The sequence below is a fragment of the Elephas maximus genome, chromosome 3, assembly GCF_024166365.1.
Source record: "Elephas maximus indicus isolate mEleMax1 chromosome 3, mEleMax1 primary haplotype, whole genome shotgun sequence".
NCBI lineage: Eukaryota > Metazoa > Chordata > Mammalia > Proboscidea > Elephantidae > Elephas > Elephas maximus.
In genome coordinates this window covers 181,605,266-181,619,712 of record NC_064821.1, presented here as the reverse complement: position 1 = coordinate 181,619,712, position 14,447 = coordinate 181,605,266, and the positions used below count along the sequence as shown (strand labels likewise).

Below are 14,447 nucleotides of genomic sequence, written 5' to 3'. Positions count from 1 at the left end.
ATGTAAGCACAAAATAGCATTTTAAAAAGGCAACGCTGTGAAAATAAACAAGATATTCAGATTTATACCTAAGCAAAGGTACGGTTTCACTGCAGTTAGAACCCTGCCATCTGACTTGGCATTGTGAAAATAATCAGCACAGTCACTTCCGCCCTCGGCATTAAATGAGACGAGAACGTTGCTCGGCTCCACAGGGGTTATCTGACTTGTGTGTGCATCATCATCACACTACTTCCCCTTGAGCAATGATTTGGACACAGATGATACTGGTTTCTACAGAACTTCAAAACAAAGCCAGTTTACTGTATTTGTAGTTATATTAGTTGAAACAAAGATTTCCTGTTGGCTTTTTCATTCAGTTACTTAGTAAAAGAAGCTTTCATTTTTTGATTATTTAGTATTTTGCCAATAGTAGCTAATTTGATACCCTTAATGACACCTTTTTAAACTAGCCTAAAAGGTGTGGATTACTGATACCCAATATTACATTCTAAAAGGCTGAGGTATATTTAACATTCATATTGTGTCACCCGTATTCTTTCCGGGAAAACCAAGACTCTTTATGATAGAGTTTTTACCAGAGAGTGATACTACTTTAATGCATTAGTATCAAGAGAAGAGAAACCAAGAAGTGCCAGCATTAAATCCAGAAGAGGAAAAAAATCATGTCACTATATTATAGGAAACTGTCATTTAAAAAAGATTCTGGTTCCAGGTGAGATGGCATAAGCACACTTCACCTTTTCTCTCCCACTGAATGATATCTGTAAAACCTGGACACAATGCATGAAGCGACTATTCAAAGACTCTGAAGAGTAAAACACCAGGAGGAGGATCAGAGAAGAACCCCAGAAAGCAAAGTATCTGTGAATTGGCAGCCTCCAGTATTCCTGGACCTGAACTTAATGTGGCTGGAATCCTGGAAGTGAGCGCTATGGTGCAGAGAGCTCTACAAGAGAAGTCCAAGGACTAGGAAAGGGAACACCTAATGTTCAGAGGGAGTATGGGAATCCCCTCATTTTTTCCCCTCTTTTCTCCATTCTCTTGTGCCCTGGCCCCCAGGCAATCTTGTGGTGGTGGCAAGCAGTTCTGTGAACTCAAAAGAGCCAAAACTCTGAGGGAGGGGCATTTTTCTGTTTGGTGGAGCTATGATTCTGAGAGGGTGGAGCAAACTCCCACTGCTTTTTTCTTCCTGTTCTCCCTCCACATGGGTCAGGGTGCAGGCCCAATCATGGAAGACATGGAGACAAAGCAATAGAATAACTAGAACCCCATGTTTCTGGCCATAACTGAAAAGGGGAGCCCAAGAAACGCGGAAGCAGTGGGGATTTCACGGAGGAGGAGCTCAGGAAATCAACGTCATAAATTGTTTATGAACTCCAAAGATTACCTTCAAGCCATTCATGTTTGGATCTGATGCTACTTAGCAAACCAAAAGACCTTGAGAATGAAACTACCCAATACAACTACAGGCGCACCTTGCTTTACTGCGCTTCGCAGATACATTTTTTTCAAATTGAGGTTTTGTGGCAACACTGTCTTGAGCAAGTCTATCAGCACTAATTTTCCAGCAGTATGTGCTCACTTCGTGTCTCTGTGTCACATTTTGGTAATTCTCGCAATATTTCAAACTATTTCATTATTATTATATCTGTTATGATGATATGTGATCTTTGCTGTTACTACTGCAATTGTTTTGGGGCATCAATAACCGGGCCCATCTAAGATGGCATGCTTAATCTATAAATGTTGTTTGTATGTGTTCTGACTGCTCCACCAACCTGCCACTGCCCCATCTCCCTCTCCTCAGGCCTTCCTGTTCCCTGAGATACAACATTATTGAAACTAGGCCAATTCATAACCCTACAACGGCCTCTAAGCGTTCGAGTGAAAGGAAGAGTCATACCTCTCTCACTTTAAATCAAAGGCTAGAAATGATTAAGCTTAGTAAGGAAGGCAAGTCGAAAGCCGCAATAGGCCAAAAGCTAGGCCTCTTGTGCCAGTTAGCCAAGTTGTGAATGCAATAGAAACATTCTCGAAGGAAATTAAAAGTGCTACTCCAGCGAACACATGAATGATAATTCTGATATGCAGAAAGTTTTAGAGATCTGGATAGAAAATCAAACCAGCCACAACACCCCTTAAGCCAAAGCCTAATCCAGAGCAAGGCCCTAAATTTCTTTAATTCTATGAAGGCCGAGTGAGGTGAGGAAGCTGCAGGAGAAAAGTCTGAAATCAGCAGAGGTTCGTTAGTGAGGTTTAAGGAAAGAAGCCGTCTCCATGAGAGTGCAACGTGAAGCAGCAAGTACCCATGAGCTAATTCATGAAGGCGGCCACACTAAACGACAGATTGCAGTGGCGATGAAACAGCCTTATATTAGAAGAAGATGCCATTTAGGACTTTCGTAACTAGAGAGGAAAAGTCAATACCTGGCTTAAGAGCTTCAGAGAACAGGCTGACTCTCTTGTTCTGGGCTAATGCAGGTGGTGACGTTAAGTTGAAGCTAATGTTCGTGTCAAAACCCATTGTCGATAACAGGGCAGGGCCAAGACGGCACAGTAGCCAAATGCTTCCGTGATCCCTCTTACAACAAAGACCTGAAAAAATAAGGGAAACGATACATTTATGACAAGCTTAGAAGCCCTGAACATCAAAGGAAAAGTTAGAAAACAGACCGAATGGCAAGGGGAGGAGAGACAGTTCAGAAGTGGAGAGAACTTGCTGGAACTGAATCGCCGGGAACCCTCAGGCACCATTCCCAGGAGCGACTGCAGCGGGCTTCTGGTAGCGTTGGCTGCAGTTTCCTCAGGGAGAAATAGCCAGCCACACAGCCTACTTACACCTCCAGAACCAGAGAAGAATGGCGCTCTTGGCAAAAGCTAAGTACTTATGTGTATTTTGCTGTGCCCCCAGCCCCCAAGCCAGCTTCAGTGGCTGTCGATTTCCCTGGACCTGAGATCGGTCCTGTTGCGTGTTCTGAGCCATTCTCCCGGCCTTGGAGATGGAATAAATTCACAACTGGGGAAAAGATAATCTGCCAGCTCCACTCACCTGGGAAGCTCAGGACAGAAGCGGCTCCTGTCCAGACATAAACGGTCTGTGGACTTTAAATAACTTTCCCCCCTGCATGAACCTGTGTGGACCTATTTCAGGAGAATAGGCCCTTCTTGGCAGACTGCAACTGCTTCAGCTGTGTGGTGGAGAGGTGGGTGTTTGATGTTTGACACCTTGCTTTGCCTATTAAACAGGGTCCTCACCTACCCACATCAGGGGCCTAAGGCCTGATGGCACCACTCAGGTCATACAGCTACCTGTGACAGGGGTCCAAAGATAACTGCTACTTCCCAGTCCTTACAACCAAAAGCATTGGGTGCCCATGATCTGTCTGCAGAACCCACCCACCTGTGTGCTCTAGGGAACAGGGACATGCTTTCCTCACAGGCACTTGGGGGATGGTTGTCAGCCCCCTTGCCTTGTTCAGAGTGTGACTCCCTGCTGCAACCAGATACCGGTACCTACACCAATCACCCCTGCCCCTCTAAGACTGTAGAACAGAGCCTGTACCACACACTTCGTGACCGGCTACCTGGACACCTGAGCTGAATCCATACAAGAAAAGTGAATGGACTACAAGGCTCATATACCTGATAACAGCTCTAGCCATCTGGGGACAAGATGTCAGAGCTTCAGAGGCAAAAATAATCAATTTAGCTCACTCAAGCCACCTATTTGGGCATATCAAAACAAAACAAAGCAAGAAGCTAGGATACAATAGGCAAACATAAAATAAACTAATACAATAACTTATAGATGGCTCAGAGACGACAGTCAACATCAAATCACAAAAAAGGAGACCATGATCGCTTCAACAAACTCTCAAAACTAAGAATCAAGAGATCTCTGGATGAAGGTGCCTTCCTGGAATTGTCGGATACAGAATACAAAAGATTAATATACAGAACTCTTCAAGACATCAGGAACAAGATCAAGAAGGAGATCAGGCAATACGCAGAACAAGCCAAGAAACACAGATAGAGCAGTTGAAGAAATTAAAAAGGTTATTCAAGAACATAATGAAGAATTTAATAAGCTGCAAAAATCCATAGAAAGACAGCAATCTGAAATTCAGAAGATTAACAATAAAATTATAGAATTAAACAACTCAACAGAGTCAGGAGAGCAGAATGGAGCAAGTGGAAGGCAGGCTTGGTGAGACTGAGGATAAAGCACTTGGCACCAATACATCTGAAGGAAAGTCAGAAAAAAGAATTAAAAAAAAAAATGAAGAAACCCTAAAAATCATGTGGGACTATATCAAGAGAAATAACCTACAAGTGATTGGAGCACCAGAACAGGGAGGGATAACAGAAAATATAGGGATAATTGTTGAAGATTTGTTGGCAGAAAACTTCCCTGATATTGTGAAAGATGAGAAGATATCTATCCGAGATGCTCATCAGACTCTATATAAGGTAGATTTTAAAAGAAAGTCACCAAGACATATTATAATCAAATTTGCCAAAACCAAAGATAGAGAATTTTAAGAGCCACTAGGGATAAATGAAAAGTCACCTACAAAGCATAGTCATTAAGAATAAGCTCAGACTACTGGGCAGAAACCATGCAGGCAAGAAGGCAATGGGATGACTTATATAAAGCATTGAAGGAAAAAAAACTGCCAGCCAAGAATCATATCCAGCAAAACTGTCCCTCAAATATGAAGGTGAAGCTAGAACATTTCCAGATAAACAGAAGTTTAGGGAATTCATAAAAACCAAACCAAAACTACAAGAAATACTGAAGGGAGTTCTCTGGTTAGAAAATAAATAATATCAGGTATCAACCCAAGACTAGAACACTGGACACAGCAATTAGATGTCAACCCAGATAGGGAAATCACAAAAATAAATCAAGATTAAAAAAATGGTCAAAACGGGAAACAGCAATATTATTACGTAAAAGAAGAAAACATTAAAACAATAAAGAGAGACAAGAAATGTAGTCATAGATCTTACATATGGAGAGGAAGACAAGGCAATATAAAAAAATAAAAGTTAGGTTTAAACATACAAAAATAGGGGTAAATATTAAGGTAACCACAAAGGAAACTAACAATCCTATTCATCAAAATAAAATACAAGAAAAAAATGCAGACTCAGCAGAAACAAAATCAACAACAATGAATAAGAGGACAAGACAATATATAAACTACTCAGCACAAAAAATTAAGTGGGAAAAAGAAACTGTCACCACACACACAAATACATCAAAATGACAGCACTAAACTCATATCTATCCATAATTATACTGAATGTAAATGGCCTAAATACACCAATAAAGACACTGAGAGTCACAGAATGCTTAAAAAAACATGATCTGTCTATATATGCTGCCTATAAGAGACATAAACTAAAACTCAAAGGATGGAAAAAACATATCAAGCAAACAACAATCAAAAAAGAGCAGGAGTGGCAATATTAGTTTCTGACAAAACAGGCTTTAAAGTTAAATCCACTACAAAGGATAATAATAATAAAATTTAGAGCAGAATTAAATGAAATAGAAAACAATTAAAAGAGTTAACAAGGCCAAAAGCTGGTTCTTTGAAAAAATTAAGAAAATTGATAGACCATTGGCCAAACTGACAAAAGAAAAACAGGAGAGGAAGCAAATAACCCGAATAAGAAATGAGATGGGCGATATTATAACAGACCCAACTGAAATTAAAAGAATCATATCAGATTACTACAAAAAATTGTACTCTAACAAATTTGAAAACCTAGAAGAAATGGATGAATTTCTAGAAACACACTACCTACCTATACAAACACAAACAGAGGTAGAACAACTAAATAGACCCATAACAAAAGAAAAGATTGAAAACGTCATTAACTAAACTCCCAACAAAAAAAAAAACCTGGGCCCAGACGGCTTCGCTGCAGAGTTCTACCAAACTTTCAGAGAAGAGTTAACACCACTACTACTAAAGGTATTTCAGAGCATAGAGAAGGATAGAATACTCCCAAACTCATTCTATGAAGCCAGCATATCCCTGATACCAAAACCAGGTAAAGATACCACAAAAAAAAAGACAATTACAGACCTATATCCCTCATGAACATGGATGCAAAAATCCTTAACAAACTTCTAGCCAATAGAATTCAACAACATATCAAAAAAATAATTCTCCATGACCAACTGTCATTCATACCAGGTATGAAGGGATGGTTGAACATTAGAAAAACCATTAATGTAATTCATCATATAAATAAAACAAAAGACAAGAACCACATGATCTTATCAATTGATGCAGAAAAGGCATTTGACAAAGTTCAACACTCATTCATGATAAAAACTCTCAGCAAAATAGGAATAGAAGGAAAATTCCTCAACATAATAAAAGGCATTTAGACGAAGCCAATAGCCAACATCATCCTAAATAGAGAGAGTCTGAAAGCATTCCCCTTGAGATTAGGAACCAGACAAGTGTGCCCCTTATCACCATTCTTATTCAACATTGTGCTGGAGGTCCTAGCCAGAGCAAATAGGCTAGATACAGAAATAAAGGTATCCAGATTGGTAATGAAGAAGTAAAATTATCTCTATTTGCAGACGGCATGATCTTATATACAGAAAACCCTAAGGAATCCTAAAGAAAACTACTGAAACTAACAGAAGAGTTCAGCAGAGTATCAGGGTACAGGATAAACACACAAAAATCAGTTGGACTCCTCTACACCAACAAAAAGAACATTGAAAAGGGAATCACCAAATCAATACCATTTACAGTAGCCCCCAAGAAGATAAAATACTTAGGAATAAATCTTACCAAAGATGTAAAAGACTTATACAAAGAAAACTACAAGACACTACTGCAAGAAACCAAAAGAGACCTACATAAGTGGAAAAACATACCTTGCTCATGGATAGGAAGACTCAACATTGTAAAAATATCTATTCTGCCAAAAGCGATCTACAGATACAACACGATTCTGATCCAAAATCCAATGACATTTTTTAATGAGATAGAGGAACAAATCACCAACTTCATATGGAAGGGGAAGAGGCCCCGGATAAGTAAAGCATTACTGAAAAGGAACAAAGCGGGAGGCCTCGTTCTACCTGATTTTAAAACCTATTATACCACCACCCACAGTAGTCAAAACAGCCTGGTACTGGTACAACAGATACACAGACCAATGGAACATAACTGAGAATACAGAAGTAATTCCATCCACATATAAGCAGCTGATATTTGACAAAGGCCCAAAGTCAGTTAAATGGGGAAAAGACAGTCTCTTTAACAAATGGTGCTGGCTTAACTGGATATCCATCTGCAAAAAAAAAACAAACAAGATCCATACCTCACACCATGCACAAAAACAAACTGAAAATGGATTGAAGACCTAAATGTAAAATCTAAATCGATAAAGATGACAGAATCAAAAATAGGGACAATGCTAGGAGCCCTAATACATGGCATAGACAGTGTGCAAAACATTACTAACAATGCAGAAAAGAAACTAGACAACTGGGAACTCCTGAAATTTAAACATCTATGCTCATACAAAGACTTCACCAAAAGAGGAAAAAGACTTCCTACAGATTGGGAAAATGTTTTCCGCTATGACATCTCCGACCAACGCCTGATTTCTAAAATCTACATGATACTGCAAAAACTCAACTACAAAAAGACAAATAACCCAATTAAAAAATGGGCAAAGGATATGAACAGGCACTTCACTAAAGAAGACATTCAGATAGCTAACAGATACATGAGGAAATGCTCATGATCATCAGCCATTAGAGAAATGCAAATCAAAACTACAATGAGATTCCATCTCACTCCAACAAGCCTGGTATTAATCCAAAAAACACAAAATAATAAATGTCAGGTTGTGGAGACTGGAACACTTATATACTGGTGGGAATGTCAAATGGTAAAACCACTTTGGAAATCGATTTTGCACTTCTTTAGAAAACTAGAAATAGAAGTACCTTTCGATTCTGCAATCCCATTCCTTGGAATACATCCTAGAGAAATAAGAACCTTTACATGAACAGATATATGCAAACCCATGTTCATTGCAGCACTGCTTACAATTGCAAAAAGATGGAAGCAACCAAGGTGCCCATCAACGGATGAATAGATAAATTATGGTATATCCATACGTTGGAATAGTATGCATCAATAAAGAACAATGATGAATCCGTGAAACATTTCATAACATGGAGGAATCTGGAAGGCATTATGCTAAGTGAAATTAACCCAGTGCCAGTTGCAAAAGGACAAATAAGACCACTATTATAAGAACTCAAAAAACAGTTCCAACAGAGAAGGAAATATTCTTTGATGGTTATGAGAGTGGGGAGGGCAGGAGGGAGGCAGAGGGGTTTTCACTAATTAGATAAGAACTATTTTAGTTGAAGGGAAAGACAACATACAATACTGGAGAGGTCAGCGCAACTGGACTAAACCAAAAGCAAAGTTCCCTGAATAAACAGAATGCTTTGAAGGCTAGGGTAGCAGGGGTGGGGGTTTGGGGACCACGGTTTCAGGGGACATCTAAGTCAGTTGGCATAATAAAATCTATTAAGAAAACATTCTGCATCCCACTTTGGAAAGTGGCTTCTGGGGTGTTAAACTCTAGCAAGTGGCCACTTAAGATGCATCAATGGTTCTCAACCCACCTGGACCAAAGGAGAATGAACACCAAAGACCCAAGGTAATTATGAGCCCAAGAGACAGAAAGGGCCACATAAACCAGAGACTACATCAGCCTGAGACCAGAAGAACTAGATGGTGCCTGGCTAGAACTGATAACTGCCCTGAGAGGCAATGCAACAGAGAACCCCTGAGGGAGCAGGAGAGCAGTGGGATGCAGACCCCAAATTCTTGTAAAAAAAACCAGACTCAATGGTCTGACACTAGAAGGACCCTGGAGGTCATGGTCCCATACCTTCTGTTAGCCCAAAACAGGAACCATTCCCAAAGCCAACTCTTCAGACAAGGACTGGACTGGACTGTGGGATAGAAAATGATACTGGTGAAGAGTGAGCTTCTCGGCTCAAGTAGACACGTGAGACTATGTGGGCAACTCCTGTCTGGAAAGATGAGAGGGCAGAAGGGGTCAGAAGCTGGCCAAATGGACATGAAAATAGGGAGTGGAGGGAAGGAGTGTACTGTCTCATTAGGGGGAGAGCAAACAGGAGTATATAGTAAGGTGTATAAAATTTTTGTGAGAGGCTGACTTGATTTATAAACTTTCGCTTAAAGCAAAATAAAATATTTAAAAAAACCCTATTGTCATCGAGTCAATTACGACTCATAGCGACACTATAAAAAAGAGCAGAACTGCCCCATAGGGTTTTTAAGAAGTGACTTGTGAGGATTCAAACTGCCAGCCTTTTGGTTAGCAGCCGAGCTCTTAACCACTGCACCACTAGGGCTCCAGTGCTCATATACCATTCTGAAAATCCTATGGCTCTTAAGTATTATGCTGTACCTACTCTGCCTGTGCTCTACAAATGGAACAAAGCCTGGATGACAGCACATCTGCTTACAACCTGGTTTACTGGTATTTTAAGCTCACTGTTGAGACCTAAAAACCCAACAAAAAAAACACCAAACTCATTGCCTATGAGTCGATTCTGACTCACAGTGACCCTACAGGACAGAGTAGAGCTGCCCCACAGGGTTTCCTAGGAGCTGCGGGTGGACTCGAACTACCAACCTTTTTTTTAGCAGCTGAGTTCTTAACCACTGTACCACCAGGGTTCCCGTTGAGACCTACTGCTCAAAAAAAAGATTCCTTTTAAAATATTACTGCTCATTGACAATGCGCCTGGTCACCCAAGCGCTCTGATGGAGGTGTACAAGGAGATTAATGTTGCTTTCATGCCTGCTAACACAACATCCATTCTGAGGCTCATGGATCAAGGAATAATTTCGACTTTCAAGTCTTATTATTTGATAAGTACATGTCGTAAGGCTATCGCTGCCATAGATAGTGATTCCTCTGATGGATCTGGGCAAAATAAACTGAAAACCTTCTGGAAAGGATTCACCATTCTAGATGCCATTAAGGACACTTGTGATTCATGGGAGAACGTCAAAATGTCAACATTAACAGAAGTTTGGAAGAAGCTGACTCCAACCCTCATGGGTGACTTTGAGGGGTTCAAGACTTCAGCAGCAGAAGTAACTGCGGATGTGGTGGAAATAGCAAAAGAGCTAGAATTAGAAGTGGCGCCTGAAGATGTGACTAAATTGCTGCAATTTCATGATAAAACTTTAACGGATGAGGAGTTGCTTGTTATGGATGAGCCAAGAAAGTGGTTTCTTAAGATGGAATCTAGTCCTGGTGAACATGCTGTGAACACTGTTGAAATGACAAAGGATTTAGAATATGACATAAACTTAGTTGATAAGCAATGGCAGGGTTTGAGAGAACTGACTCCAATTTTGAAAGAAGTTCTACTGTGGGTAAAATGCTATCAAACACCATCACATGTTACAGAGAGATCTTTCGTGAAAGGAGGAGTCAATTGATGTGGCAAACTTCATTGTTGCCTTATTTTAAGAACTTGCCACAGCCACCTCAACCTTGTGCAGCTACCACCCCGATCAGTCAGCAGCCATCAACACTGAGGCAAGACCCTCCACCAGCAAAAAGATTATGGCTTACTGAAGTCCCAGATGACGGTTAGCATTTTTAGCAATAAAGTATTTTTTAATTAAGGTATGTACATTGTTTTTTTTAATTCATAACGCTACTGCAGTTTAAATAGACTACCAAACCAAAAACCAAACCCCTTTGATTCTGACTCATGATAGACTACAGTATAGTGTCAACATAACTTTTACATGCACTGTGAAACCAAAAACTGGTGTGACTCACTTTATTGCTGGTGGATCCGAACCACCATCCTTTCAGTTAGCAGCTGCACAGCCCCTGATTCCATTCCCTAACATATCAAGCAAGTAAGACCGCAGCTTTCTCTCGAGTTCCAGCCGCCCCCACCAGGCAGACTGGGGAGTGCCCTAAGGGCAAAAGCCATATGAGCATGCTTCTCAGCCTGTTTTTGGTCACTCCCCAGTGCCTTTAAATAGCTGTTTATTTTATTTTGTCCAGAGCTTATAATTAGGAGGGCTTGTCCATTATAAACTATCCATTATTATTCAAACCAGAACTTTTCATTTTATACTTTTTAAATGTTTGGTTTAACATCTCAGAAGACAATAATACATAACTAGTATTTGCCTTTGGCTCTCTCTCCTTTTATGCCCAACAAATTGAAAATGAAATGCTTCATATATATTAAAATACCTTCTATCTTAAATAAGTCAAATTACTAAATAATCTCTAGCTAACTGATGCTCCAAGGAAGTCTTTGCCCAGCATCCAAAGAATTTACTGAACAAAAAGGTCAGATAAGCTGATCAGGTCAGGAAATATTCAAGGTCAGACTAATTGACCTAGCCTATAAACCAAACCCACTGCTGTAGACTGGGACTCAGAGCGACCCTATAGGATCCAGTAAAACTGCCCCACAGCGTTTCCAAGGCTGGAAACTTTACAGAAGTAGGCCGCTGCATCTTTCTCCCATGGAGCAGCTGGTGGGTTCGAATATCCAACCTTCTGGTTAGCAGCTGAGCATTTAACGACTGTGCCGCCACGGCTTCCTTAACTAGCCTATAGCAAAGCTATTATTTCTGTTTCAACTGACAGAAAGTACAAAACTCTAAGGTTATGAACGATAATAAATGGTGTATTATTAAGAAGAAGGCAACTAGTTGCATATATTAATGGTACGTTAACCGAGTTAAGTGATGTGATGAATCTTGAAAACTCCACTGTTGTCTTCAAACTTCAATTTTTAAAAAATTTTACGACATACTGGTAGTCAGCAAGTTTTCCGTTTGTCAGGCTAGAAGCAGAAGAGGCTATTTAAATCCAAACAATAACTGTACATGGCTGGTTGAACACTTATAATTCAACAGTTATATAACATCGCACGTACAGCAGAATATGAACCGCATAATTTGGATGTCAGCTAAACACGACAAGCCAATTCAGAAGGGTGTCATGTACTCAGCTGAGTTTTAAGAAAGTAGGACTGCTGCTGGAGTCTTACTCTTCCCACCTCAGTTAATATGCACTGACACCAACCAGACTGACACAGTGGCTGCAACAATGGGCTCAAACATAGCGATGACTGTGCGGATGGTGCAGGACTGGGCAGTGCTTTGTTCTGTTGTATATAGGGTCACCATGAGTAGGAACTGACTCAACGGCACCTAACACAACCACCACCACCATCGACCTCTGTCAGGACAACTCCTTTTATAGTCAGGACAGCTGATTTTAAGAAAAAATCATAAAAACGATACGCGAATTGTTACCAATTTTTTATTTGTTTTTCTTGTCGCTCCTTTTTTACCCTCTAAAACTGGGCCTTTTGGTTAAACCAAAGTGATTTCACATTCCAGTTACCTCACAAAGTTATAGTCTAACTACAAGCAAACCACCCACCTTGTATAAACTGGTTTCATAAGTAAAAACTGCTTTTAAAATGACTCTGACTCTGGATGTCTATCAAGTTTTCCGACTTGGTCTGCTCCATGTGTGTACGTCCTGAAAGCTGCCAAAACAGCAGCAACAGCTGATGATATCAGAGGGAAAAAACTCATTGCCACAGGAAACCAAGCATTGTTGAGTCAACTTCTTTCTTCCCGGCTATGTGTTTTATACTTATTAGGCAAACCAAAAGACCTGTCTCATTTGTTATACAAATCTGTGTACATGTATATGTGAAAGAAATTAACAGACAATAGAAAATGTCTATGTTCAGACGCCATCAGTGCTTTGAGATTCTGAGGTATCTTCTGGTATAGAAAACAGACTTAGCATCTCCATCTCCAGAGGATGCATGCTGCCTCCTGTGATAATCAAGGAATGTAATGGTCCTCCCAAGTCCACCGTACACATTTGCTGCAAAGTGCCTGCTGCAATTTTCTGGTCCTCAGCTCCAACTCTGGCTAGTCCAACACAGAGTGTCTCTTCGGTGATTGCTGTTTAATAAAAAAGGAAAAAAAAAAAAAAAGATGCTGCCATTCAATTCAGCAAATGAATGTATACCATTCAAACTAACATTAGTACCAAGAGTACATTTAAAGATGCCCAAAGTATCTTAAATTTCCTTAGTCACTGAGTAAGAAACTATTATCCATTCATCTATCTAAAGCCTGCCTTTCCAAACTTTTTGCACTACCAGACATAAAAAGTAGCAATTCTCAACTTCACCCTTTCAGAATTCCAAAGGCTTACCCTAGTTAAGTTTTTAGAATTTGATAAACAATTAGCTTTATCTATATCCTTTACAGTTGTATAATACTTTCTTTAAATAGATTCTGAGTGAACAAAGTATATTACATGCTCATATTTTTTTAAAATAATTTTTATTATGCTTTAAGTGAAAGTTTACAAATCAAGTCAGTCTCTCACATATAAATTTATATACACCTTACTACATACTTCCACTTACTCTCTCCCTAATGAGCCAGCCCCGCTCCCTCCTTCCAGTCTCTCCTTTCGTGACGGTTTTGCCAGTTTCTAACCCTCTCTACCCTCCCATCTCCCCTCCAGACAGGAGATGCCAACACAGTCTCAAGTGTCCACCTGATACAAGTAGCTCACTCCTCATCAGCATCTCTCTCCAACCCACTGTCCGGTCCATTCCACATCTGATGAGTTGTCTTCGGGAATGGTTCCTATCCTGGGCCAACAGAAGGTTTAGGGACCATGACCGCCAGGATTCTTCTAGTCTCACTCAGAACATTAAGTCTGGTCTTTTTATGAGAATTTGGGGTCTGCATCCCACTGTTTTCCTGCTCCCTCAGGGATTCTCTGCCGTGCTCCCTGTCAGGGCAGACATCAGTTGTGGCCAGGCACCGTCTAGTTCTTCTGGTCTCAGGATGATGTAAGTCTCTGGTTCATGTGGCCCTTTCTGTCTCTTGGGGTCATAGTTATCATGTGACCTTGGTGTTCTTCATTCTCCTTTGATCCAGGTGGGTTGAGACCAATTGATGCATCTTAGATGGCAGCTTGTTAGCATTTAAGACCCCAGAAGCCACACTTCAAAGTGGGATGCAGAATGTTTTCTTAATAGAATTTATTTTGCCAATTGACTTAGATGTCCCCTGAAGCCATAGTCCCCAAGCCCCCGCCCTTGCTCCACTGACCTTCGAAGCATTCAGTTTATCCAGGAAACTGCTTTTGGTCCAGTCCAGTTGAGCTGACCTTCCCTGTATTGAGTATTGTCCTTCCCTTCACCTAAAGTAGTTCTTATCTACTATGTAATCAGTAAATAACCCTCTCCCACCTTCCCTCCCTCCCCCCTCTCGTCACCACAAAAGAATGTGTTCTTCTCAGTTTAAACTATT

General features: G+C 40.4%; 2 protein-coding genes across 6 annotated transcripts in view; one reads left to right on the top strand and one right to left on the bottom strand.

Annotated features, from left to right (window-relative positions):
- Positions 1-14,447, top strand: part of SLC30A7 (solute carrier family 30 member 7) — a 615,874-nt gene that overhangs the window by 101,267 nt on the left and 500,160 nt on the right. The window lies entirely within an intron of this gene.
- DPH5 (diphthamide biosynthesis 5) overlaps positions 1-14,447 on the bottom strand; it is a 73,474-nt gene that overhangs the window by 4,233 nt on the left and 54,794 nt on the right. For 4 of the 5 annotated variants that reach the window (XR_007516773.1, XM_049880244.1, XM_049880245.1 and 1 more), the window contains one exon: positions 2,431-2,598. Coding sequence is in view for 4 of the 5 variants with exons in the window: in XM_049880244.1 (XP_049736201.1) it covers positions 2,431-2,598 (168 nt within the window). In the remaining variant the exon portion in view is untranslated. Of the gene's footprint in view, positions 1-2,430; positions 2,599-12,398; positions 13,077-14,447 lie in introns of those variants that run through there. The other variant, XM_049880243.1, reaches the window with a different exon arrangement.